This window comes from Centroberyx gerrardi, chromosome 4 (assembly GCF_048128805.1).
Source record: "Centroberyx gerrardi isolate f3 chromosome 4, fCenGer3.hap1.cur.20231027, whole genome shotgun sequence".
In the NCBI taxonomy this organism is placed as follows: domain Eukaryota; kingdom Metazoa; phylum Chordata; class Actinopteri; order Beryciformes; family Berycidae; genus Centroberyx; species Centroberyx gerrardi.
In genome coordinates, this window is record NC_136000.1 from 29,156,728 (window position 1) to 29,183,806 (window position 27,079).

The 27,079-nt window shown below is 41.6% G+C and overlaps 2 protein-coding genes across 2 annotated transcripts in view; both read right to left on the reverse strand.

Annotated features, from left to right (window-relative positions):
- The window catches only part of plcg2 (phospholipase C, gamma 2), a 32,511-nt gene extending 15,398 nt beyond the window's left edge, over positions 1-17,113 (reverse strand). The window contains exons 1-6 of the mRNA XM_071911237.2: positions 16,974-17,113; positions 12,090-12,281; positions 3,387-3,536; positions 2,642-2,735; positions 2,477-2,524; positions 2,177-2,261 (exon numbers count right to left, since the gene is read on the reverse strand). Coding sequence (XP_071767338.1) covers positions 2,177-2,261; positions 2,477-2,524; positions 2,642-2,735; positions 3,387-3,536; positions 12,090-12,273 — 561 coding nt within the window. The 5' untranslated portion in view covers positions 12,274-12,281; positions 16,974-17,113. The remainder of the gene's footprint in view (positions 1-2,176; positions 2,262-2,476; positions 2,525-2,641; positions 2,736-3,386; positions 3,537-12,089; positions 12,282-16,973) is intronic.
- A 3,637-nt stretch (positions 17,114-20,750) lies between these two features.
- On the reverse strand, positions 20,751-27,079 carry meak7 (MTOR associated protein, eak-7 homolog). Its single transcript, XM_071911271.2, has 9 exons — positions 27,039-27,079; positions 26,226-26,397; positions 25,145-25,405; positions 24,599-24,743; positions 24,268-24,479; positions 23,643-23,829; positions 22,195-22,313; positions 21,815-21,994; positions 20,751-20,879 (listed from the first exon to the last, which is right to left on the reverse strand). Exons 2-9 carry the CDS (start codon positions 26,391-26,393, stop codon positions 20,751-20,753), a joined length of 1,401 nt encoding a protein of 466 aa, XP_071767372.1. The 5' UTR covers positions 26,394-26,397; positions 27,039-27,079.

A 27,079-nucleotide genomic window follows, 5' to 3' on the forward strand; every position in this document is an offset into this window, starting at 1 on the left:
GGGGGAAAACACTAGTTGGATAGTGGGATAACCAAATGAATGGTCAAACTGTGTGAACTTGTCTAATATGTCTTTATCTACGTATGCATGTAATTATAATGGATTTATGGTGGACTATCCTGGGAACACTCAAGTATTTTGTAAATGCCATATCCGGTTTACAATAGCCTAGATAAACTCATATCCCAGTTATGAGAAACCTGAATATCGAGGGCTATTTTGGGTGAATATGAGTATTATATATCAATTGAAAGGTCTCAGTGAGATCTTTTCAGTGCCAAAAGGACACAACTGAAATCATGACCAATAAGTTTTAATTAAACAAAAACTTAAAGCTGTAACAGTAAAAGTAGGGTTTTGTTTGCTGCCAAAAGGGTGTAACTGCACTTATGCCCTTTTGACACCAAGCAAAACCCCACTTTTGACACTGAACAAGCATTGTGGGTAGAGGATTCTAACAGCACTTAGAATCAAGAGGTCAACTAGAGGTCAACACAAAATGCATGCTGACGTAAGTAATGCTAGCATGGCAGCATGATCACATCATTTTTTGTATCCTATTCATATCCTAATTAATATTCTAGGTCAATATTAGATGAATGTAAATATGTTAATATTCCCATGAAATACTTAGGCCTATAGATTCAAAATGTTATTTTATAATGTTAGGAGTGTGAACTGGTCAAGATGAGCTCTGGTAGTAAGACTGCTGGTAGCTGAAGTTATCCCTCAGTGTTATGAGGAGTTTTACAGGTCTTTGAATGTGTCCCAGGACACATCAATAAGTGATGTGTCCTGGGACACATACAAAAAAGTATTATACTAGCAAAAGGAAAAAAAAAGTAGTAGTTTAGAATCAAAAGTAGTTTCTTATGTCTATAGAGGTTTATTAAAAGTTTTTAACAGAAAAAATGTATCAATCAATTTGATATGTTCCATGTAGCCTACAATTTTAAAGGCCTTGGTGAAAGTTGTGATGTTCTGGTCCTGTCCCTCCCTAGTCAATTTCTGGTCCTCCGTATTCAATTGCCTTTCAGTTCTATGTAATATACCTCCTGAACCCAACCCACTCACCACCATCTTTGGAGTAACACCAGTGGAAACTCATGCCACAAATTGGAAATCCAACAAACACCCCCCCTTCAAGAAATGGATACAGGAGGTGTTGTCCTTGCTCCAGCTTGAGAAAATAAGACCTACATTGAGCGGGTCCTATGACAAGTTTACTAAAGTATGGTCCCCATTTATTGAATATGTAAAGGAACTGACCCTCTGATATACCATGCCACCTGACTGATGTTTCTCCTATTTAGCCTATTGCTACTATAACTAATGTCTATACATTGGACCTTTTTTTTATTTTTTTTTTATTTAGGTATTGTCATTTAATTTATTCCTTTTTTTTTTCCTCTCCCCTAAATGTTTGCTAATCTGCCTAATTTCATTGTTCCTTCCTTTTTGAGTGCACTCTTGGTCCCGGGGGAGGTAGGGAGGGATAAGGGGTGGGTACTATGCGGGGTTATGTTTGTGCGAGTTCAGTATGTTTGTTCATGTGTGTATATGTTTATATAAATGTAAAACTCTTTAAATAAAGTTATGGAAAAAAAAAAAATCCTTTTCCATGGTAATTATGAATATTCTGTTAAGTCATGTATTGAAAGATATGGGAATGAAGGTTTCAATACTTAGTTCAAATAGTATGTTCTCCAAATATGACCTTAAACTGTGTTAGTATTCAGTTTACTATGGTTAGACTGATATATTGCGTTGATGATATAGACAGATCTGGTCCAGTCAGTGTTGTCCACTGCTGATATGATGGATATGATGCAGTTGATTGATTATATATTTTTGGTAAAATTTAGCACTATCACCCTTAACCTGAATTGCTTTTAATGTAAAATTTTTGAGGCTTTTCCACCCTGCCAAGAATAAAATGCTGGGTGAAACGCACATTTTTAGTTATTATTTGGCATGAAATTCGTCACATTTAAAGATATTGAAGACCGGGACAAAATATTTGCCATCAGCAGCTTCAATTTAAATATATTAGTATCGGTTGAGCCTTGTTTCTACCGTGTTATTACCTTATCTTGCAGAAAGATGAAGTGACAAATTAACTGGACTATTGTGCTGTACATTCAGTGAGGATGAGGATAGAGAAGAGGAGGTATACCGAGAATTTCTCCTTGAGGAAGCGAGTGCTGGGGGCCTTGTAGTTGAGCTGGGGGAAGAGGGACTTCAGCTCCTTTATGGAGATGCTGGGGAGGACGGATGGAGAGAACACATGCAGTCAGCAGTGGAAGTATTGCAGCAGTGAGCCTGAGTAGGTCTTTGTCACTGTTGACTTGTTTACAGTGTTACACAATATGACTTTGTATCAATAACCTACAGGCCTAGTATGAATAAGACAGGAAAGTGACTGACCAGAGGCGTAGAGGTGAAAGAAAGGGCAAGAAGAAGAGGAACTCTGTACCTGTTCTTCTTGGTCTGGTTGATAGAATACACCTGCTTCCTCAACCAACTAAAAAATAATACAATAAGAGTTCAGATCAGTGATTACAAGAGTGTTTGGTTTATCAGTAACAAGTATGTGTGCGTGTGTGTGTGTGTGTGTGTGTGTGTGTGTGTGTGTGTCTACCTCTCTATGATATCTGGAGTGGGGGCCACCAGTGTCTCTTGCCTCAGTAATTCTAATCCTGTCAGCCATTTGTCTGCATCCTCCATAGAATCAGCTACAAATTGGCAAAAAATAAAAAATAAAAAAACAAGCACTTCACTAGGCTAAGGTCTGGTTCACACCAGATGTGGAACAGGACCCGCTTTCTTTTAGTGCCCATGTTATGGATTGGAATGAACACACCATGGACCAAATTTGTATCATATCACCACAGAAGCATCTATATACATATATACATATATATATTGTACATATATAACGGGACATTTCACCTCTGTGTAGTGCATTTTTTACTCAGAGAAGCGGCTGACTCATGTGTTGAAATACTCCTCTGGTGTGAAAACCTCACACACGTAACTTACGCTACACATCTGTTCCACTTCTGGTCTGAACCAAACCTGAGATCAATATATTGGTTTGCCAAATTGTATCACAATGGTCTAAATGCTGTTTGAGAGGTTTTTCCACCCTGACAACAACATAATACTTGTCATTTTATGGAGTTTCTTGAGACAAAAATGGTCTAATTTTCAGATATCAGGCTTAATGCAAATCTGTTAAGCCCTACACTTCACCTAACATTTATTTATCAAAAGTTCTGACTGACATTTCCCTATTGACCAAAGGTAACTGGAAGAATACATGTAATTTAACCACAAGGCTAGTAACATATGAAACCACACATACAATTCCAGTGTCCCCTCACCTCCTAGACTCAGGGTGTTCAGGACAAACTGGGAGCCATAGAAGATAGTGAAGCAGGTGTTTTCATCATGTTTGTCCTTGCCATCTTTGAAGCGCTCAAAATCCTTGGAGTTTCTCCCTGGACGGATCTCTCTGATCTCAAACAGGTCCACTGAAACGAGAGCAAGAACATTTTCTTGTGGCTGATATTTTAACAGGACACCCGCCCAGGTTCTTCACAAGATTTTCTATTTGTTGAAACACATTTGTCTGGGGCCAAGGGGATACAAAGAGGACTTGTCAAGTGTACAACGCTGTATGGCAGCATCCCCAGGGAGGAAATGTCAGTATAATAAATGCAAGTCATATAGTATAGTGCTTTGTTTTGTTTTCACACTCTTCAGCTCTCATTCTATGGCTAGACGTTTCACACCTTAACACACTGTGGTAAAAGTCAGTATGTTAAAACACAGTCACAAAATATCTATAAATAGAATCTAAACCGTTGTAGCGGCTTTTGCATCACAAATGTCTGGTGCCATCATGGAGGTTCATCAAAGCTTTGGCTGTGTGTAAATAATGGCTAAATATAATAACTGATACAAAAAGAGCGATACCTGAAAAAGATTGTTGTGATGTGGGTGTAGGTCAATAGGTGAATAGTGTGATATGGTAGATTTGAATTTAAACTGTAAACTGTCTTGTCTTAAGCAGGCTAGGGCTGGTTCATACTTTATTTCAGGGTTCGTGGTGTTCACGTTTCGCACGGTCTCCATGAATGTCAGGCAATTTAAGGCTGTTGCATGCAGAAATGTGCACAGTCAAAATTATGTAATTGCGACCTACGCACCTGTCACACGCAAAGTGCACCACCTAAAATTTGAAACAAAGTGGACGGCGCGTCCAAGATTGGCTGAACAAAGAGGAACCAGAACAACTGGCCGATTCCGGCTGAGGTTCTTTTTTGTGGGAATTACAGCACCTAGGCCATAACGTTTACATTATGTACATTGTTTTACTCTAGATTTTAAATATCAGGAAGAGTGCTCTCATTGCCAAGAAAGCATTGAGAGTACTGTGGTAATGTTACATGCAACTATTAGCTAATACTAATTCTACTATACTTTAGTGTGCATATCAGATGTGTTTACAAGACAGTGATGGTAGGCTTACCAGATACTATGGTTAGCTAGCTAACAAGTTGACATTAATATCGATCAGATGTACTGTATCAGTGCAGAAATGACCAGTTCCCAGTCAAAAACAGCACAGAAATTAACATGTCGTCCGTCACAAATGATGCAGGCAATCAATAACAATTAAACAAATGTTGTAGCACCCCCCTTAGGCCTTAATTTTGAAAATGTTGGAACGGAGCAATGACACTCATTTCCCGAAGTCTCGTCAAAAATAGATATTGTGCGTGACGGACGGACAAACAGACGGACAGATGAACGGACGGACCAGGGCCGATCCATAGTCCCTCCCCGGACAACCATGTCTCAGTTCCAGGTAATAAATTTAGAAATTCATAATCACGTGACGCCATGGGGCCCAAAAAGACTTTTTCCCATAGACATACATGGGGAAAGAAACAGCTGTAAAACTCCGGGAACATTTTTCTGGGTATCAGAACCATCATAAGTCAAAAACGACTCTTTGAATTATCAAGTTTTAAATTATTGGGTCCATTTTTCTTTGGAAGCCACCAAGAGCCGTATAAAGCTGTATTTTCTGGAGCTCCGTGAACGCGCCTCTAGGCCACGGGAACGCTCCGTGCGCATTCACCGCTTCTACTTCCACTGTTGACAAGCTATACAGCTAGCTGATTGTTAGCGGAGGCTTTTAGCTGTATGTGATCAACCTAGATCACATTAAACTCAGCCTACACGTCCGCCGACACTTAGGTTTAACAGGCAAGACTTAAGAACAATAACGGATGGTTTCTATTTTGTTTTTGTTTCTCTCTTGATTAAATAGGTCGCTTGCAAGCTAGCTAGCTAGCGTTATAACATTGCTGTAGTTAACCAGCTACATGTAGCATAAGCAGTTCTATGCACCTACTTACTATTATATATTTATTTACATCTCGAAATTCTCAGTTTACAGACTATGCCTATGTACTTTTCTTTATCCTATTAAAGTTATGAATGTATTTGGGCTTTGATGGTTGTTCTAATTTCTTTTACTGTCTGTAAATGTATAGTTAGATGTCCAATTTGAGTTAACCTGCTTGAGTTACTGATAATGTCTATTATGTAAATGCAATTGAGTCTTCTTCCAACCAGGTGTGTTTCTGGGCACTGCATAGGGAGATCAAATTTACAGAAATTTTACTATGACAGAGTCTAGACTGTATAACACTTGCAAACTCAAGTAAACCTTGGTGTGACACCAAACGAACCTAGAATATTCCCAATGATAATAATTTAAGTTTTTTTTTTCACTAGCAAACCTTGCATCTAAGTTGCAGAATGCAAACCTATCTTCATGCACTGTTTATATAGGACTGTGTTTGATCAGAGTACTAATATTTCTCATGACTAAATGTTGTGAGGTGACCCACCTTTGATCCAGTGTAGTTCAGTCCCATGGATTAAATCAATACATGCAGCAGAATAATAATGGCTACAAGTAATACTATCTCTACATTGAGGCAACAGCATGTTGGTTAACTTGGACTATGTGGTCTAGATGTGTGGCTTTAGTCAATATTATCAGAAATTACTCACAAGGAAGAGACATTAAAAAAATGTATCAGTGTATATTCTGTAAGACTTGTATAAATAAAAACACTGTTAGTAACAATATTGATATTTGTGACTAGAAAAACATAATGCTGGTAAAATGTAATAACCAAGGTAAGATGGAGAAAAGTAATTTGAGGGCAATGGACTACAGAGTGATGACAAATAAGACTTATTTAAGAGATGATCCAAGACAAACTGTTATGTGTGAAGTAAACATTTATTTCAAAATACGTTCCATTCTACATGTTCCATTTTATATGGGTGAAACATTCTCAGGAGTATCAAGCATTACAAGACAAAAAAACACCCCCCCACAATCATCTTTGAACTGGAACACTAGTTTATAACAGGTGGATATTTAGACAGCCCCGGCCCACAGAGGGCAGCTGTAATATGTCAGTACAAGGTAAGATTCAGTAAAAGCAAAGGGTTAAGAAATCTAGTAAAGAAAGAAACTAGTGAAAAGGCCAGAACACATCATAAATAAGTTAATTTCTTTGGGAGCATTTTCCAGAGAAGTGTCAGTGGTTCTTGAAGAGCAGGAGTTTCTGTAACAGAAGAAACTGCAGTTAGTAACTGCGGCTCAGTGTCTTACAGAAAACAGTTGGCATACATCATGATGATGATTACAGCACAGAGTGAAAAGTACTTAATTTGTGAAGCACTGGCTCCAGTAGAGGTGAAAAAGTCGCTACCAAGTCATTACTATCTGTGACCGATGTGAACCATCTCTCGTCGAAAATGCTCTAAATTAAGTTCAAAATGAATCTCCTCACCTTGTTAAGCAAGTAAACCCTTGACATGGACCTGGCTAGCGATGTGTGGCATGAACTTGACTCCCTGTGAGAAACACAAGACAACGTTCAACACAACAAGTGGAGCAACACGAGTGGAGCATAAATCACAAATGCAAAGTTTAGTCTATGATCTAACGTTAGCGAACATTTCTATCTTTACGTTAACTAAGTTAACTTGTTTGATGTTAACCCATGGATGTGTTAGCTGACTCTAGCCTCTAGATTCTTAGCCGTCTCGTTATGCTAACCGTTATTACCAACGTTAGCTTAGCTCAACTTTATCCAGACTGAATCACTTCACATCGGGTGTAAGATTTATACAAATAAAGCAAATGTTCTGTGATTGAATAAATGATTGAGTCATACCTGGACGATGGTTTCCCCGAAGAGCCGAGTCTGCAGCAGCAAGTCAATCAGAACCTAGAACTTAGAAAGCTGCACATGAACGCGCCGTCGTCACGGTCGCTACGAGAACGCCACTAGACTCGTTCATGTGGGATAGGCGGGGCCAAGAAAAACACTACTGCGCAGGTGCTGTGGACACGGAAGTAGGATTCGTAAAAACTTTTTCGGCTTATGCGCTGGGTGAGCAACTTTCATTGGAATGAATGGGCCGCCATCTTTGAATGCCTCATCCATAGTTTAATACATCCATGGTTACATCACCTGAAAGCTGTCTACAGCCTGGAGATCATGATTCCATACTGGTACATGTTTAGTTTGACTGAGGCAAAGAGAGACGCACCAGTGTTTTAGTACAAGGTTTTGCAGCAAGGTTTTGACGCTTTGCCAGCGTCTACATAGAATCTAGCAATAGCATCTTTAAAATCCAAATCTAGTCTTTTCAGATCTCAAACTCAAGCTCAAACTCAAGCTATCTCAGCCACTACTGTCAACATGCCCTTGAGCTAAGCACTTAAAACCTGACTGCTCCAGTGGAGCTGTTCAGTGGCCAACAGTAGAAGATTGTGATTGTACTGGGCAGCTCCCAGTGGCCAACAGTAGAAGACTGTGGCTGTATTGGGCAGCTGCCAGTGGCCAACAGTAGAGGACTTTGGTTTTACTGGGCAGCTTCCATGTGTTTAATGTGTGTAACTTTATGAATGTGAATCAGGGTGTTGCTGGAAAAGAGAATGCATGCTCAGCAGATCTTTCCAGGATCAATAAAGGTTAAAAACTACAAATAAAATAAAACTACAAATAAAACTACACTTATCAGTAAGAGGGAGCACTGATGTAAAGGGTAAAAGCTTAAGGTTGTAGGAGGAAAACCTAAGGCTAGAATGAATGTTAAAGTCGAGATGAAACGGCATTTCGAGAGTATCTAACTTCCGTATCGTGACGTATTTCCGAGTGAAACAGGAAAGACAGGCGGGACATAAAGTTGGGAGGAATTTGATTTGAACGTTGAAAAGTGGGTGTGTCATAACACCCGAAGACACACCGAAGTACCATGCTGTTGCTAGCTAGCTAACTAATGAATCTTAGCCTCTTAGCTCTGTGCGCTAAAAGTTGAAGATTGATTGATGGGTGGATGTCATGATATTATTGGTTGAAATTAGTTACGGGCATGCTTACGTAAGCACACGGCATATTTTGTTTTACAGGAAGAAAACATGATTGAATTTTGATATAAGAATACAATGAAATTGATTTTTGGTATTTTTTTTGGCATATATTGTTAAATAGGTGCACAGTATGACCGGGGATGTGATCTAAAAGGGTTAAAAAGGCATTTTTCATTTCATCTCGTCTTTAAGGTAATGATAAATGTAATGCCTGGCTTGTTTAAATTCAAGAGGGATGGTAGGCAGATATCACTGTCACTCATGTGTCTTTACCTTACGTTGTATTTAAAATCTATAGTTAACAAAGGGCATGCTTTTCAGAATTTGTAGTAACGTTTGTAGTCCATTTCCTCTAATCGGCCCTTGGCTAAAGATCCTAAATTCACATTTAAATATACTGTATATGATTTATTGGACAGCAGTAATCTCTGAAATCTCTCTCTTAAGCTCTTATTATGTTTCATGCACTTGACTATTACATCGTTATTCTATGGTCACAGGAATATTAGGGAGAATCCACCAGTGACAAATTCCACTTCTGAATTGGGGCTCCAAGCATTCCATCTATCACTGAGAAACCAGTGAGAAATCTGGGTAAGCTGTTTGACACAGCATCCATGCAGACAACCAACCAGGAGCCGGAGACTTGGGTAGCTGCAGTAAACAAGTCGGGCTTATCTGGGAAGTTGAAAGGCTGGATTTATCAGCATGGCATCCTACCACGGATCCTCTGGCCCTTCCTAGTCTAGGAAGTGTCTATCTCGACTGTGGAGGGTTTCAAAATGAAGCTCAATCACTACCTGCGCAGGTGGCTCGGGCTGCCATGAAGCCTCAACAGCATTGCTCTGTACAGGAACAACAAGCTGAAGCTCCCTCTCAGATTTCTTGATCACCCATTCCAGAAAAGTGCTGCTGCACAGGGAGTCAGGCGGTCTGAAGGTCTCCCAAGCTGGCATTGAGGTGAGGATGGAGAGGAAGTGGAGGGAGCAAGATGCAGTGGAGGAAACTGAGGCACAGCTGTGCAACAAAGCGTTGGTGGGTATAGTGGCCTTGGGACGAGCAGGCCTAGGCAGCTTTGCAGCACCCCACTATGACATGGCCAGAGGCAAAGAAAGACGTGTGCTTATGCATGATGAGGTTCGAGCAGGAATTGAAGAGATGCAGTATGGTAGGAATGCAGCAGCAAGGGCCACTGGACAAGATGAGAGAGAATAGATGAGCAAGATCTTGTGGGCTGAGCTCTGGCAAGTGGAGCAAACAGTGCATCAAGTTCTTGATCCAGGCAGTCTATAATGTTCTACCTAGCCTATCCAACCTGTTTCGCTGGGGCAAGGTGGAGTCACCATCATTCCCATTGTGCCTGAAGAAAGGAACATTGTAGCACATCCTTAGATATGCTGTTATCGAAGAGCCCTGGGTGAGGGCCGCTACAGGTGGTGCCATGATCAGGTGCGAAAAGCTATTGGAGAAACTACTAGCAATGGCATACATCAACGCAAATATCTCCACCCAGCTAGGAAATCCTTCACCTTTGTCAGAGCTGGAGAATAGCCAGTACCAGAGACAAGATCCACCACAGGACTCCTGACAACAGCAACAGACTGGCAGATGAAGGTCGATCTCGGAAAGCAGTTACAATTTTCAGAAGCAGTCGCAATCACCGCAATCAGGTTGTTCTGCTCTCAGTAACGACGAAGCAAGTCGTTATGCTGGAGCTCACTGTTCCATGGAGCAGATGGAAGAGGCCAATGAGAGGAAGACAGCCAAATACGATGACCAGGTGGACCAGCACTGCAAGCAGGGGTGGCAGACAAGGTGCAAGCCCATTGAGGTGGGCTGTAGAGGATTCGCAGGGCAGTCCCTCTGTAGAGTCTGCAGTCTCTCTCTCTCACGGGGATGAGTAGGAGGAAAGGAAATCCACCACAGAGGCTGCTAAGAGATCCTATTGATGGCTGTGAATCAAAAGTGATAACGTGGATAATATCATAATGCCACTTAGATACAAGTTGGGGTCTGACCAACCCTGGCTGGGTCGTCTGGGCGAGGGTGTCTTGATCTAAGCATTCAATGACCCCAGGTAACATCACTGATGATGTGTCCAAGTGCATCTTAAGATGTATTTTCCAAGGATATCTCCTGATTACAACAAGGAGATGGAGCACAATTTGAGGCGGCCTGTCAGATGTACCAGCATGTACACACATTTTTATGAATGCTAATTGTTTTGCAAATAGTAATATGCTATTGTTTGGAGTGTCTGACTTTATCATTGTCTTTTTTTTTCATGTTGAAGTCCCTTTCTAATAAAAGCAATTGAACTATTTCAGAGGGTTTTTTATTACACAGCAAACATCACACAGAAATGTTATTGCACAAACAGAAAATAAATTGCAGAAATATCAAGCATATACAAATCAACAATGAGATCCTGAGGATTATCTTGAGTAGTCTTCCTTCTCAACAGGTATCAGACTTCAGGTAGTAAGGTGCCGTGTAAAGTCCCCGGCCTCTACATCTCCAGACAACTGTGAATGTGCAGCCCGTCCTAGAGCCTCACTGGAGTCCTATGATAATTAGACACATATGGCATAGCGACAGTTACAAACATGCACAGTAAACAGTATGTTGGTTGTCAGTTGCAAATACTATTTTTTCTGTGAACAGATTCTGCCACTGTCCCCAAAATAATTAAATATAGCCTATATCCTTGGCAAACAGGCAATACATGTCATAGCCTTTTGCTGCAATCTACTAAGTTCAAACATGGATCATTTGCAGTTGGGGATATGTTTCAATAGCATTTCAGGGTCAACCTGGCAAGAAGCAACAGACTGAGACAAATATTGGATCCTAGCTATATAGCTATATTGTTCGTGATTCATGTATCTTTACTGAATCGTGTTTACACATCATACATTTTCAGTGCCAACCACTCGTTTCTTAAGATAGCTATTTTGACATTTTTGTGGCCACATCATCATTATATGACCATAAATGTCTGTTACAAAAATTGAGAAAATTAGCACAAACTTACCTGATTCAAAGACATTTCCCTTTGTCCGACTGTTCCTGTAGATTGGTGACATCAGTATAAAGCGACGAGGAAGGATTCTCACTGAACAGTACCACTCGTGGCCACACAGCGCCGCCAAAATGCAAAGTTACATAGTGTAACTTTAAAAATTTTGATCAGTGATTCTCTTAATTGCAACACTTTGCTACCACAGCACTTTTAGTGTAAACAGGTGTTTTTACAGTGTTTACATGTTTCACTCACTGCAATCATGTATGCCCCCCCACCCCTCCACCCGAGCACCTAGAGGTCCTAGATTTTGAATTGACCAGCCTCAGCCTTTAGGCTGCTAAATCTGTCTTCACTTTTAAATCACTTCTTAAAACTCACTTTTATAAACTTCCTTTTATGTAATAAGCTTTATTAATTGTTGTATGGGTTACCTCTATATTCTCACCTTGGTTTTATGTTTCTTACCTTGCTCTCATTGTTTTTGCTCTTACTCCTTTGTAAAGCACTTTGTAACTGTGTTTTGAAAAATGCTATATAAATCATGATGATGATGATGTTGATGATTTTTATTATTATCATACTCACGGACGCCGTCAGTCTTGTCTGCGGTGCGCGTCCATGCCACCTGCCGGGTTTCCATGATGACCTGCACGGTGAGCCGCTCCGCCTTCTGCCGAAACACCGTCATGACGACGCCCATCTCCAGGTCCCGCTTGATCAGACTCTTCTTGTACTCCGTCATCTCCCCCTGCTGCCCCCGATGAGCCATCTCTGCTGCTGGCACAGGAAAGAGAGACAGGGATGTTGATCATTCACTAAACCCTAACCCCGCGTTCACGCTGCCAGCACCTTAGTTGATGGGCACAATCGCTCTATTCTGACCAATTGTGTGTGGTGGGGGTTTTGAACATACAAATCAAGTATTTTTTGCTGCTTTGGTGCCTTTCATAACATTACATTGTTATCATTGCTAGCTAGCAAGTGCTAATTAGGTAGCATTAATAAAAAATAAACAGTAAATTCAGTTTAGAGATCACATCAACCCCATCAATGGATGCAACCGTTCTCTGAGCATCGTTTTTGAGACATTTTAATCCTGTATTCTTTCAAATAAAAGTTGTAGAGACCTGGGAAGCTTTGAATGAATCAACTTTAAACCCATTTTGCATTTTCCAGGCAGAATTATTGCTCATGAGACAAAATCAGTAGGGAAACAAGGAAGCACAGGAATCTGATTGAAAGCAGATGACCGTGAAAAGCTAAGCCGTGGCCAACTTTTCATTGTCAACAAGCTTGTTGACCGACCACAGCAAAGTTTCCCTGGTGGCTCAGCTCTATACGAAACTAACAGACTTCGGTGACTTGTTGATCATGTTGCTCGCAGTGTGAACGCACTACAAGCTTTCGCAAAGTCATGGCCACATCAAATAAAGTTTTCTACCGAGCTAACTCACAGTAGTGTTTATTCCGCTGCTGAGGAGGATCATAGCACCTCGCAAAATGTCATCAGTGCCCTGAGAACAACACAAAGCCACTAAGGAGAGCTCAAACTGCACCCCGGCTCTGTTACAAAGGATTAACACGGCCTACAGAGTCCTACAGCAGTGGTTCTCAGAATGGGGTACAGGGACGACCAGAGGCACGATTGAAGGAAAAATTAAAAGGTTTGCAAGCTATTGAGTGGGGTTCACAATGTGCCCTGTTTTGCAGCCACTAACCTTCCATGCCACAGTAATTTATTCAGTGCATTTTGTAGGTAGAACAAAGTGGAGCAATGACTGATGCTTGACAAGATATTAGTATTTGCTCAATGTGATAAAATATTTGACATAGGTCACCAAACTATCAGCTTAAAGGGAACTCTGGTAGTTAATGCTCCCTTGATGTGATTTTTTATGCAAGTATCGACATGTGCTGATGTTGCAAGATTTTCATTAGGTCCTTGCTGAACAGTACATCTGAAATGGGGGTGAAGTGCCACATCTTGCCATATCCAGTGGACAGAGAGAGAGAGAGAGAGAGAGAGAGAGACAGAGATAACAAGGAAGAGGTAGAGACAGAAAGCAAGCGTATGAATTTATACACACACACTCACACACACACATGATTTGGTAATAACACCTTCTCACAAAACGCTGAACCCTACTGTTTACACACTTGCGCGGCCTGAGTTTCGTTACTGCCTTGAAATACTGGCAGTAATAAACTCACCCACTCTGACTCCACATCATTACTTGAGCACTGGATGCCATCCAAAGATAAGATGTCATCGGGCATTAGGGAACAGTGTACACTTTTATATCGCATTCCTTAGTTTTTCACACCCTTCAAATGCACAATTCGACAGTTGCAGAAAATGCCCTGCCACTTATTCCAGACCTGCCATTTATGATTTTGCTCTCTAGCCTGTGTTAGATCTTATTATCAGAAGCAACTTCCCATGACATAGTGGATTTTTATGACTTGAAAGGACTGGAAATATACAGCATAATATAGTGATAAGAGTAAAATAAAGAAGTTGAATAGAGATAGTGTGTGTGTGCATGTTTGTGGAGGAGGAGTGGGGGTGAGGGTGTTCATCCTGGCTCTCCACAACACCTAATATTTAACTTGCAAATGAGCAACAGGAGGATATTGAGCAAAGATTGCTACAGAAAGGTCTGTAGAGTTGAATTTGAACTGAACGTTGTTCATCAACTATTAACAAAGTGTATTATGGGCCTCTGTCTTGTGTGTTTCCACATGAAAAAAGTACTAATACATATTAAGGAGACGCTCTAGGAAAGACTACATTGCTTCAAGTTGGGTTGCATGCTGAAATAGTTCAGTCTAAATCAAACTCAAACTTTCATGCATCAGTACCCCAAATAGAAAGATATTAGCTCAGGGGCCCCAGTGTGAAAATACTTTGCCCCAGGGACAGCCCCCTCTCGCCCCCCCCCCCCCCCCCCACGAATATTTTTGTATTTAGATATGATTACTAACGAAATGCATTACTCTCCATACTCAAGGTGAGAAGCTAAAAGTGGAGCGAAAGTGATGGTCTGGGGGAAAAAATCTGAAAAAACTGCTTTGATTGTTACTGGTGCAGAAAGTGCTTCCTTTTTCTTTTAATTGTAATTTGAAATGAATTGAAAAGCCACGCAATGAAAAGGTCAAGGTAAAATATAACACGGCAAGTACAGCTCTTGGTGAAGTTTTTGCCTGTGCACATCAATTCGTCAATTGTTCATATTCTCATTATTATGTTATATTATAGCTAATTTTATGTTAATATAATATCCATTGTGTAGTGTCATCTGTTCTAGTTTTGTCTGCACATTTTAAGAAAACTAGAACATAAAAACTAAAGGCTAGTTCTTCATTCTGAAGAGAAGTTAATAATTAACTCACATTATTATGCAGCTATTCCCCTATTTTCCCTGCTGAAACCTTTAACCCTGTACAGGTCTAATATCCTCATACTGATACAGCACACACATACTGACCCAACACACCCATGCATGCACAAACACCCACACTTCAGGATAATCAATATGTATATGAAACAATGATGATGAACAATGTATATGAACAATTGATGTGTCATTCCTCAGATGTCACACCACAACACTTACAGTACAGCAATATAGCCTACACACATACACACACACGCACACACACACACACACACACACCTAGAAACACAGATAACAAATGAAACCAAATTGCATGTGCCCAAACTGTTCTTTAAGTTGGACTGCGGATCAAATGGCACAATCGCCAGGAGCTGATCATGGATGCATGCATTGTGTCAGATAATATGTAGATGCACTCGAGGCTTAGTCCTAGCCACATTTCAAAATCACTATAACCCAGTGATTCCCAAACTGGGGTCCAGGGATCCCTAGGGGCCCTTGAAGGGGGTCTAGGCAAAATAAAATTGGGATCAGTTCAGTTTCATAGTTATTTCAAATTAGCACAATGAGAGGCTGTATTTAGGATGACTAGTCTGATCGGAGCTGCTCTGGAGTCAGAAATAATTTCATTGGTTGAGTTAAACTCCAATGGGCGGAGCCAAAGAGCAAATTAGTTAACTGTCAAACTTGAATGGCAAAGAAGAAACTGAGGTCAGAATGTAATCATGACCATGACATTCATGATGTTGAAAGGTCAGCTCGCTAACTAGCTTACCTAGATAGCTATAGGCTAGTATGGCTAGTTTGAACTTTGAAGCTAAACTTGGCTAACTAGCTGTATACTGTATGTGGGTGAGTGTTCTCAGAATTCCGAGAATAAAGTCAAAATTCAGAGTTTAATCTCAGAACTCAAATCAATTTTTCACGTGGTCTTAATCCTCTTCCGTACCATTTTTACTGGGCTTCAGTCTTACTTTTAGCCAGAAAAACTGTGGTTCTTTGGCTCCGCCCATTGAGGTTTTTTACCTCCAGAGCAGCTCTGCCTCCAAGAAATGTTTGTAGAAGTAAAACTCCAATCTGCTATCAGATGAGGGTCTGGTCTTCTATAGCGTATCCATCTTGGGACTCCTTGACATGAAAAGGTTCAGGAACGCCTGCTGTAAAAACCTTCTGAGAATTTCTCTTGTTTCGTTAGAAATATCAAAGCACTGTACGCTGTATCAGAAAATGGGACTTTATCCTTGTTCAATAGCAGAACCCTTCTTGGTGCTGGTTCTAGAACATTCTGCTTACAGCGCCATGCTCAAATGGTTCTACATGGAACATTTTTGTCCCAGAGACCCCCATGAGTTCATACCACCCCCAAAGGTCACACATTCAATAAGACTTGGTCCCGGAGTCCCCATAAGGGTAGATTTTTGTTGTTGTTGATTTAGTATTAAACTGTAGAACCGTCTACATTGTCCACTCTTAACAAAATGGTATACCGTACCAGAAAATGGTTCTTTACCATAACAGAAGCCTTTTTGGCGCTTTAAAAACCCTTTTAGAAAGGTTCTCTATAGCATCATGCTCAAATATGTTCTACATAGGACCTTTATGGTCAACAATTTAAGAACACATTTAATGTTCCAAACCAGCAAGTATTAAAATTAACTTTTTAAGGACCACACTGGCTAATTATTCTGTTTTTTGAAGCATTACAGAGAACCACTAGCCTAACCAAAGAACCTTTGAAGACCCCTCCTTTTTCTGTGTAGGAATTCAGCAGTATACTGTAAGAACTTTTGTTTTTAGGGCTAAACACCGTTTTAATGCAGTGTATGTAGCAAATAACGGTCTGTGTACGCTACAGGTGGCATGAAACAAGTGCACGGGACTCCGTATAACCTCTGTGTGTTGTGCTGCATCAAGCTGCCTGGTCAGACATCATCTGTAGCCCAGCAGATAGGCTGCCAGTAAAAAAAAAAAAAAGAAAAAAAAAAAAGCGGATTTCCCCCCTTGTCACTTAACGTACCACAGCCAGCTCCATGCGCATTAAAAACAGTACAGAAAAAATGCAAAGACTTACCCGAGTGGAATCAATTACTTTCTGCTCTGCAAGGTCGCCGCTCGCTTCACGTCAAATCATGATTTCAAAGTTATGAAATGAAGCTCTCTAAAGGATGTGGAGTGTTGACAAGAAACACGACCAGCCGCAAAACGGCCAGTTCCTCTATCTGTGTGTACAAGGAAGTAAAAGTTCACTTGCATTATAGGCATAGCAGCAATAAAAAAAAAAAAGATCCGGAAGCTAGGGCCGGTATCTATGCAAACTATGGACGGAAGGCCATTTGTACTGAAGAGCCGCTATACTTTGTCAGCATCGAGAGGAGTCGTTGCTTTTGTAATGGAACTACTTTGGAATAAATTCTGCTTACTGGTAGTTTCAACGCGGAGCATTTTGCACATACTGGCGTCTCGAGCGCGGCGTCTTGACGCAGAAAAAGGCGGCGTCCGTTTATTCTAGGAGATGCACCGTCAACCTGTAGGGCAGCGGGTGTCAAAGTGGGGTCCGGGGACGCCCAGGGGCCCTCGATTGTGATCCAGGTGGTCCCCAGTAAAATGTAGAAGGTTGAATTTCACTGAGTTAAATCAGTAGAAATCATCCCAATTAGAGAATGAATAGTGACTATTGTAATCCTAAATTTCATTTTTCAAATCTGGAGGTCTACTCAGTTTAAATTAAATTGAGTCTTTGCAGCAGCAAATAATAGCATAAAAGCAAAGAAAAATATAATATAAATAGGATAGAGCAAATGGGGGTATTAAACATAACACAAACTGACAATTACAAGATTAGAACGTGTGAGGTATAAATATATGAATAAAGAGTATGAAATATACTGTATGTATGCAGTGTGTGTAAAATAATAGGAGAGCATGCTGAGAAATTACTGGAAAAAATCTGTATGACATTAGAATATACAAAAATTCTGAAATATACGCAGGGTGAAAATGAATGAAAAATTGTATGCAATGCATAGGAGATGAGAAAACTGAGAATATGAAAGCAGTTGTGTGAATTTACAGGATGTGCAAAATGCATTTGCATTTCCAGAAGCGTCATATAGGCTACATATGTGCACAGTTGTTATAAACAGTGTTCAATCTGTATGAAAGTATATAGTATAAAAGTAATGTAATGTTGTAATGAAGGTAATATTGTAAAAAGTCTTGGTATTGCAGGCTGGGGGTCACAAATAGGCTATGGAAATAAAATCATAAAATCAATCGCACCGAAATCTCACCGGTATTTTCCCCTGCGCAAATACAAAGATGAGCACAAGTATTTTCTTTTGACTTTGTGGAACCATGTCCATCGTGCCATTGTGCGGGCTGCTGTGGACCGATATAACAGATTTGCATATGCAACTTGCCCCGCCAATTTGCATTATAGAGAACAGAGGAGAGAGAGAGGGCGAACACAGAGCGGCCTTTCAGTCTCTGGGCAGAGTGTGTGTTTGTTGGTGCTATAAAGGTGGAGATCTTGTCATCTATGTCTACAGCAATACTTCATAGTCTATATCTATCTATTCATGGGCAAGGACTGGCATGGTCAAAAGCTATAGACAATCAGAGGTGTTTTGGAATTCAAGCCTATTAGGAGTTTTGGAAGCAAATGTCCATAGTTCTCATAAGTGAGTTGAGAAACACAGTAGAAAGTGAGTGGACACTCCAGGCGCCCTCTTATTTTAATACAAGCAACTTTACAGGTTCACATAGGCAACAATGTAATCGCTAGACTAGATAGATATACAGGTAAAGAAACACACGCACACACACACATTCAACTTCACATACTATATCTATTGATAATTACATGTTTTAAAGTAGCAATAAGTTAGCATTTTTACTGCCCCATAGCAAAAAATGACATCCGTGTGGAGTTGATAGGCTTGTTGATCAATACTAATAACTCGATGATTACTTCATCAGGTGTTGAGACAGTAGTGAACAGTAGTGAAGAGACTAGCGACGGGACAATATATTGAAATTCAATATATCGCGATAATAAAATGTGACGATGCGTATTGCGGGGCAGAAAAATGAATTGCGATATTAGCTCCATTTTATTCTGCTGGAGTAATCACAAATGAGACGGACTGTAATGCGATTTTAAATAAACAGAATTCTGCAGTCAGACTTTTATTGTTGTTTAAATTTTATTTATTACATCATATCGGGGTTGTATTGAATCATTAACCTCGTATCGCGTATCGAATCGTATCGTGAGATAGAGGGCGATAAAATTCACAGATTACTTAATGCCCCTTTAAAATCATTACACACCTGAGAACAATAAAATCCATATTGTCACATCTGCAGGATCAGTCTGTGTCCATTAGAATAATACATCCTCTATTCATATTTTATAGATGTACGCTAGGAGAAAGTCAGGTGTCGATCTGAAGGGGGACGAAGAGGTTCAGCGTCCCTGATGTTAGGAGAAACAATTAAAGGTCCTATGTTCCACACTTTCCAGTGTTATATTTTATGTCTTGAGGTCCATTCAAAGCTGTGTGTGTGGTGTCATGTACCAAAAACACTCTCAATCCATTTTTACACGTTCATTTTCCAGCATCTCTCTGAGTCTTACCAAGAACAGGCTGTTTCTGTCACTGTGTCTTTCAGGCTCATTAATATTAACGACCCCTCTGTTCTGATTGGCTAACCGTTTCAAGAGTGAAACGTGAGACACCGCGGCCCGGCAGCTACAGGTAGGGAAAACTCTCCGGTAATGAACAATGACAACCGCTCGACCGCTTTGAAAAAAACACTTTGTTAGTCTATTATTTCTTACAGAAATGATAATGAGCGAACCTTTGTGACGCCACAAAGTTACGGAAGTCCAAACGGGTTGTTTAGAGGCTCGCTTTTCTAATATAGATTGTGTGGATTTAGTTGGTGACCGTGCGTTTTGATACTTTCACCATGTTTAGACAGCACATCCAACTCCTTTAGAATCAAAGAGGCAAGGGGAGTCCTGTTTTACACAATACCTTTAAATACATCCCCTTTCATTTGAGAAAGCAAGAGTCACAAGATTGATTTTCTCAACTAGCTCATTATGGTATGAAACTGATCTTAGAGCTGTAAGTTTGATGAATACACCTCAAGGCGTACAGCACCAGACCAGGGCTAGTTTTTGTAAAGTTTTTTAGCAGCACTCTGATTGGTTTTATAAAATATTACACTTTTATGAGCAGCGTTCCTGCCATTGAGAAGCTTGATAAATACTGGCTCATGTGAGTTTACATCTCCTAAACCTAGGATGTTTTACAAAAGCATCTTAGGGGGAAAAAAATCTTTATCCCGTTGACTTAAAATTTCCCGAAGACATCTTGGCAGTACTGATTACCTTTGTCCCGTTTACTTAAAATGGAATTAAGAGGATCTTAGACCCCCTTTAAACCTGCCATTAAAAAGAAAATTCCACCCTGTGATACTAGGTAGTGATTTCCTACATTTCCCAGAACGCCTTTAGAGTGAACTTGTTGCATACAGCTGTGGGTTACCCGTAGGCGGAGAGCAATACTGATAGCAGAGTGAGAGTTTTATCAGTCGAGAAAAAGCATGAGTCATTCTTCATGTGTCTTGTTGCATTGCATTCTGGTCTATTGAGGCTACTGTCAGTGGAGAAATTGGTCTCTCTCTTCTTCTACGATGGATTTCTCCCTGTATGATTGTTGAACATCGGTGCAAAATGGCGTCTCTAGAAAGAAGCCCTCGCTCTTTGATTGAGCTAAATCACATCTAGACACAATCCGGACATGGTCAGGGTCCGGGTCTTTCTCCCTGCTCCCCCTCACTCCTCCTGGTCCTCTTCGGGTTCCCTGAGGCCCTGGCTGTGGAGAGTCTTCCCTGCCATCTCCATTATGGCCTGCACCTCCGGATCCACGTCTAGGATACTCCTCTTGCCCTCCCCCTCCTCCCCCTGAAATGCAAACATAGACAGACGCAAAGACATGCCATGAGGTTCATTCTCCCTATTCTCCAGGAAACACAGGCAGCATAATGTAAACAAGCAGATGTAAATGAGTTGCTTTCAAAATATGCACAACAGACGTGTATCTACGTAATATGACGTGTGATGATTTTTCTTTGTTTTGCATTTTGGTAGCAGTGCTGGTCAGCTTCCACTGAACCTTAACAATTAGAGGAGCGGCATTACTGTGGTCTTCCTGTGTAATAATATCAACACAATGTGGTGAATACAGCTGGGCCACCATCCAGAGGTAGAAATTACATTTTATTAAACCTGTTTTAAGTAAGAATCCGACTGTGGTTCTTATGCTGCTTTCAAGTGCGATTGGAAATATCGCAATTATGAGTTGCACGCACATGAACAACCAAACCAAGTGTGCGGAAGCATGTCAGCAATTGACGGTAAAAGTGATGAATTTGACTATTACATGTTATTGCTTGGCATTCGAGGGCAATAATTAATGCTTTAGACATTTAAACCTAAAAACTGCTGTTGTTACACAGTCCATTTTGTTATTATTTCTGACTAAACGCACTTGGAATGTGTGACACGTTGTATTTACAACTTTAGCGAACTGTGGCCTAGAAATTAGATAAGCAAGCTTGTGTCTGGAAGGTCGCCGGTTTGAATCCTCAGACCAACTGGGAAAGTTCTGGGTGGTTTAAGTCAATGAGTAACTCTCTCCCCTCCCTAAACAACTACTGTTGTGGTGCCATTAAGCAAGACACTGAACTCCCGACTGCTCCAGTAAAGCTGCTCAGTGGAACAGTAGAAGACTGTGGTCGTACTGTACTGTAGCGTGAGTGTGCGACTGTGTGAACGTGAGGCAGGGCGTTGCTGGAAAAGAGCGCGGAGCTTTCCCTGGATAACAAAACTCCTCTGACCTCCTCTGGTTCGGGGGGCTTGCCGACCGCCCACACCTCCATGGAGTCCAGGGTGAAGTCCTCATCCCCGGAGAGCTGAGGGCTGCCATAGGTGGTGCATTTGGGCCGCGCTCGGCTGTGGCCACGGCCAAAATCGCTGTCTAGCCACAGGCCAAAGTAGCCGTGCTGACCGCCCATACCCTGAAAAAAAAAAAGTATAAGTAATCAGTGTTTCCCACAGAATTGTATTCTTGTCAGGGTGGAAAAACCTCTGAAACAGCATTCAGACCATCATGGGACACTAAAACTCTCCACTGAAACCCAGGATTACGATGAGAAGACGAAGACAAAGAAGAGGAAGAAGAACAAGCTTCTACTCCGGCAAAGCAGTGCAGCCTCACCAGTCCGTTGGGCATGGTCTGCTGGTTCTGGTTGAGGTACATGAAGTGCTGGTTGTATCCTGTGGCGGTGTAAACCCTCAGCCTGGGGAACACGGTGAACAGGAAGCATCTGGCGTCTCCTGCAGACACACGGAGGCACAAGCCGTAATACTTCCTCAGTGTGTTCTTTCATCTGTGCATTGATATTACGGTCCGTCTGGGGTCCACATTCACATGATGGTCCTGTTTTGACTTTTACCACAGCACATAAACCACAGCATCATCATATTTAACAGGCCGAGTTCAGCTTGATCGATCAGAAGCAAGACTTCACTCCTCTGTAGCTTGTCATGATCTGGTAAAAGTCACTTTGTATGTAATCAACTCTGTTCTTCATTGAGCAGTATATTATTAATAAAATAAAAGTTGTGCTGTTGTAAAAAAAAAACATTTAACTGTAACTTTGTAACTGTAACTTTAACTGTAAATCTTAGATCTTAATCTTAGATCACACCTTAGATGCAAATTCTATCTGTACGCAGATGAGTTTCGATGATATTACACGATGGGACTGAACTAATGCTGTTGGAAAGTCGGAATTTCTGGCTTCCTACTAGGAAAAATGCAATGGAACGGCCCTTCAAGTCGGAATTTCAAGTAGGAAACTCGGGCGAGATTTCTCAACACACGAGATTTCAGAGATGCAGTTATCTGACGTCATGTTAGCATGGCGGCCTACACTGTAAAGGCTACACAGTGTTACTTTTAACATATTCATAATCCTCAAAATACACTTAAATTTGATTTTCAGCATTGCATGACCCTACATCCATCAAACAGCTGTGTGGCAAATGGTTAAACATCTAAATTTGAAATGCAAAGTTGCACTTACAGTTGCTAACATTCTATGCTAACAAGCTAGCAAGCATTACCAAATATCATCAACATGACATTAGCTGTTGCGTGATGAACGATATTTTGCGTTGGGTAAATTAAATCTCGTAGTTGTCTATGTTTCTCCCTTGATTTTTCCAAGCTGGACCACTCAAACGCATGGCGGTTGTAATTCCAACCTATCAACAGGAAATTTCAGACTTCCGACTTTGGATGGAATGCAGTGCTTCTGGGTTTTTCATCTATTAGATTGCAGGGACTACTGTGATATATATATAATCTTTCATGATGGTAAAGCAACACATTCTCTGGCATTTTCTAATAAAGTGCATTGTTGTATAAGCAGTGCCTCTGTAAATGTATGTAAAATGCTATATGCTATGTTTGCTAACGGTTCAGTTGCTAACGTTAACTGGCAAGCCAAGCTGTCTAATGTTGCTGTATTCTCCACAAAAGAGATGAAAGCTGCTAGAGACTACATTCACATAAACTGATAGTTAATTAGGTCTATATGCCATGTGTCCCACGAAAGCGCCGTGGGACTGCACGCAATCTGCATTTGTTCCTACTCTCACCCTGGAACTGAGGCTTGACCTCCCAGGCGTGGGAGGCGAAGCCCCCGAAGACGTGTCCCTTGGTGTCCTTGATGAGCAGCAGGGTGGGCCCGCGCTTCGCCAGGCCACCCACCATCCGCGTGAAGCTCTCTCCGTGCAGCCTCGTGGAAAACACGAGTTTCCAGGGGGCGCTGTAGCTGTCCGGCAACTGGAGCGCCAAGGGAGAATTGGGGAAGAAAACCATGAAAACCAGAATATAAACACCAAGATTGGATGCAGATACTTAATGCATTGTAGTGTTGTTATTGCCGGTTGCATTCTTATTTATATCAAACCAACCTACCAGTCTACACGAGCCACTGTGTAAAGTAGTGCAAAATAAATAGTGAAAGTTGTCAGGTCATGGATAAACTCAAAATTGAACATATGTCTCATTACAGTGAGTGTCTGTATATTGAAAAAGACATGCTTTGGGTGCTTTTGGGGTTGATTTTTGGAGTGTTCATTGGCAAATACAGGCAAGAAATAAGTAGCTCTATAGTGAAGCAATTTTGTGAGAATCAGGATATGATGGTTCAACAAAAGGGTCCGGGTCAAAACTGGCCAGAGTTACGCTTTAACTCCCCAACAGTACTTGTATACTGACCTGCGGTGCCAGGAACATGAGGGTGGGCAGGTCCAGCAGACACCTCAGCTCGTTCCAGGGCGTCTCCCTGCAGGGGGGCAGCAGGGTGGGGGCCGGCCGGCAACTCAGAGCCACGCTCAGGCCCTCGGCTACCAGCATCTCCAGGTACAACGACACCTGGGGCACCCTGAAGATCCAGTCCTCCAGACAGGGAACGTCACAGCATCCCTGGTCTGAGGAGGAGGGGGAGGAGGAGAGGAGAGGAGAGGAGAAGAGAGGGAGGCAGGGTAAACAGTCAGATTTCCATAGCCGCTAACACAGACACAAACCTTCAAATCATCCATCCATTTACCTGAAGGTTTGAGTTCAGAGCACATGTGCTCTGCCAGGAGTTTGACACCCAGGGAGCTGTCACCCATTCTGTCTGGCTTCCAGCCCTGCAGGCGCCCCCTGTGGACCAGGATCTGAACTACAGCAGAGACCAGGTCCTGTAGGAACTGCGGAGAAAGGGGAAAAAGTGTGAGAGAGGGAAGTCGGAAGTAGGTACGGGGTGGTGGAGAAAGGAGGCAGGAAAGTGGGGAGATGGCTGTGAAAGAAGAAAAAGGAAATAATGGGTGTGTGATGGAAGGAGGGGTTGAATGGAGGGACCAAAAGAAAAAATTGGAGGATGAGAATTAGAAGGATGATGTCACCATCTAAGCCCAACCCTATTAAAGAGAAGTACATGGTTGTCATGAATTTCAAGATGTGTTGATGTAAGATGTGTTGTATCAATTTTACCTCTTTAATCTTCTCTGAACCTACTTAATGTATCTAATTGATCTCCATCTTGAGTGCTGTTTTTACTCAGATTTTCCCCCAAAATCTCTTGCGATATATTGAATTTCAATATACTCACCTCAGCTACCTGGTCACACGTGACGACCTCTGACCCCCCCGCCCCCTGCTGGGACATGGCCACGACCAGAGGCGCCCGCTCCTCCGCAGTGCCTCGCAGGACGTCCGCCAGGAAGATGACCAGCTGCTCTCGACCCACGCCAGAAACAGTGGTGGCGCCAGTCTTCCCTGAGCCCGCCGGTGCCGGTCCAGGGTCGACACTACACACGCCCCGGTAGACCCTCCTTATCATGGAGTCTGACGCCACGCTGCCCATAGAGGCCTGGGAGAGACAGGAGAAGAGGGTTGATTTTCCAGGCTTGGACATAAGTGAGCACGCCTGCTCAGGCAGTGCAGTGGCAGAAAGTACCTTTCCACTTCGGAGGCAGAAATAGAACACATTTGGTGGTAAATATTCGCTTCAGTGGAGCAAGAGCATAAACCAGGCTGTCTGCAGCTTTCAGGAAGCCATATTTCTTAATGTTAGGTGCAATTAAATTTAAGACCAATTGGTTAGGTTGTTGCTTTTCTTTTTGCTGTATACGTTTTTTTTTATAAAAGCAAAATGGAGCATCACAAGTCAATTATGGTCTTCTGTTTGAATCTGTATGTACCTTATCAATGTTCCTGAATAAAGAGATAAAAATAAAACAAAAAAAAAAACAAGCAAAGAAACAATCTCCAATTGAACATACAGTAGATGATAAAAGTTGTGAAACTATAAATGGGCAATATAAGAAATAGGACACCAGGAAATGAATTGTTAAGGGGCATGAAGTGTTAAGCAAAGCAGATATACATTGTACTACTAAGAGCAGACATGCAGCACAAAGACCTGTTATTACATAGTGAAAAAATAAGACCACTAACAACTGTATTTAAGACATTTTAATACTTTTTACAACCTTAAATTTCAACAATTGAACACCTTTTAGGGGTCCTTGGATCCCCTGTAAAATGAATCCAGCAAATTTATTTTTTACATGGGGATGGTGTGACCTTTTCAGTGTGTGTGTGTGTGTGTGTGTGTGTGTTGGGATGACATCCATTTGCACCGGTTGTGTCAGTTCATTGCCTTAGCAGTCACTTGATCGCCATCGCACCTTCAACATTTCTAGCGTTAGAGCCTTCCCTGGTGATGTTTTGGCCGCGGCTCCTGGTGGGCCCCCGCCGGCATGGAGCCTGTCGAAGACCCCCTCCACCACGGGCCGCTCCTCGGGGCGGAACCGGGCCAGCCGCTTCTGCACCACCACGCTCTCGGTGTTGCCCATGGTCCTACAGTACAGTCGAACCATACAGTACAGTGGAACACACAAGTCAACGTCATTATCTGCACATACACGTACATAGGGTAACGTTAGCCCCTATACGTACCGTTCTCACGCCAAACTCCATTCAAAAATCTGTCAATTTAACGGTTAACATACACACGTTGTAAAACATGACTTAAGGCCTTTCCTGAGTCAGAATGAGCCATGCATCAATTCGACACACATTCACTACTCCAAGCAGAATGTTACTACAATAAAATGTCAACTTTCAGTCTTCTTCGACCAAAATACACCGTGGTGGGATGTAACGTTAGAGAAATATAATGTACGTTAAGTGCTGCTTGGTGGGTTAGGTGTACGCCGAATTTACAAGCAGACCCTCATGATTCGAAAAAGGTCTTAACTCGTCTTCTACGAGGTGTGGAGCTTTGCCGATAAGCAACAACACATTAAATAGCAGGTTTTAAATAGATTTTGATATTGTTCTCCATAGAGAGCGTAACCTGAGTTGGGGTAACATTAGATGGCTAGCACAGCAGTTTTTGGACTGGTTCGAGATGAAAGGGCTTTAGGCGTGATAAAACTGTGGCAGACATGAAATTACATGACATTTAAAAATGAGCAATAAATGTGTGTAACGCTAACCTTTTAAAGAACAGCAGCTAGGCTTTTCATTCCATATCAAC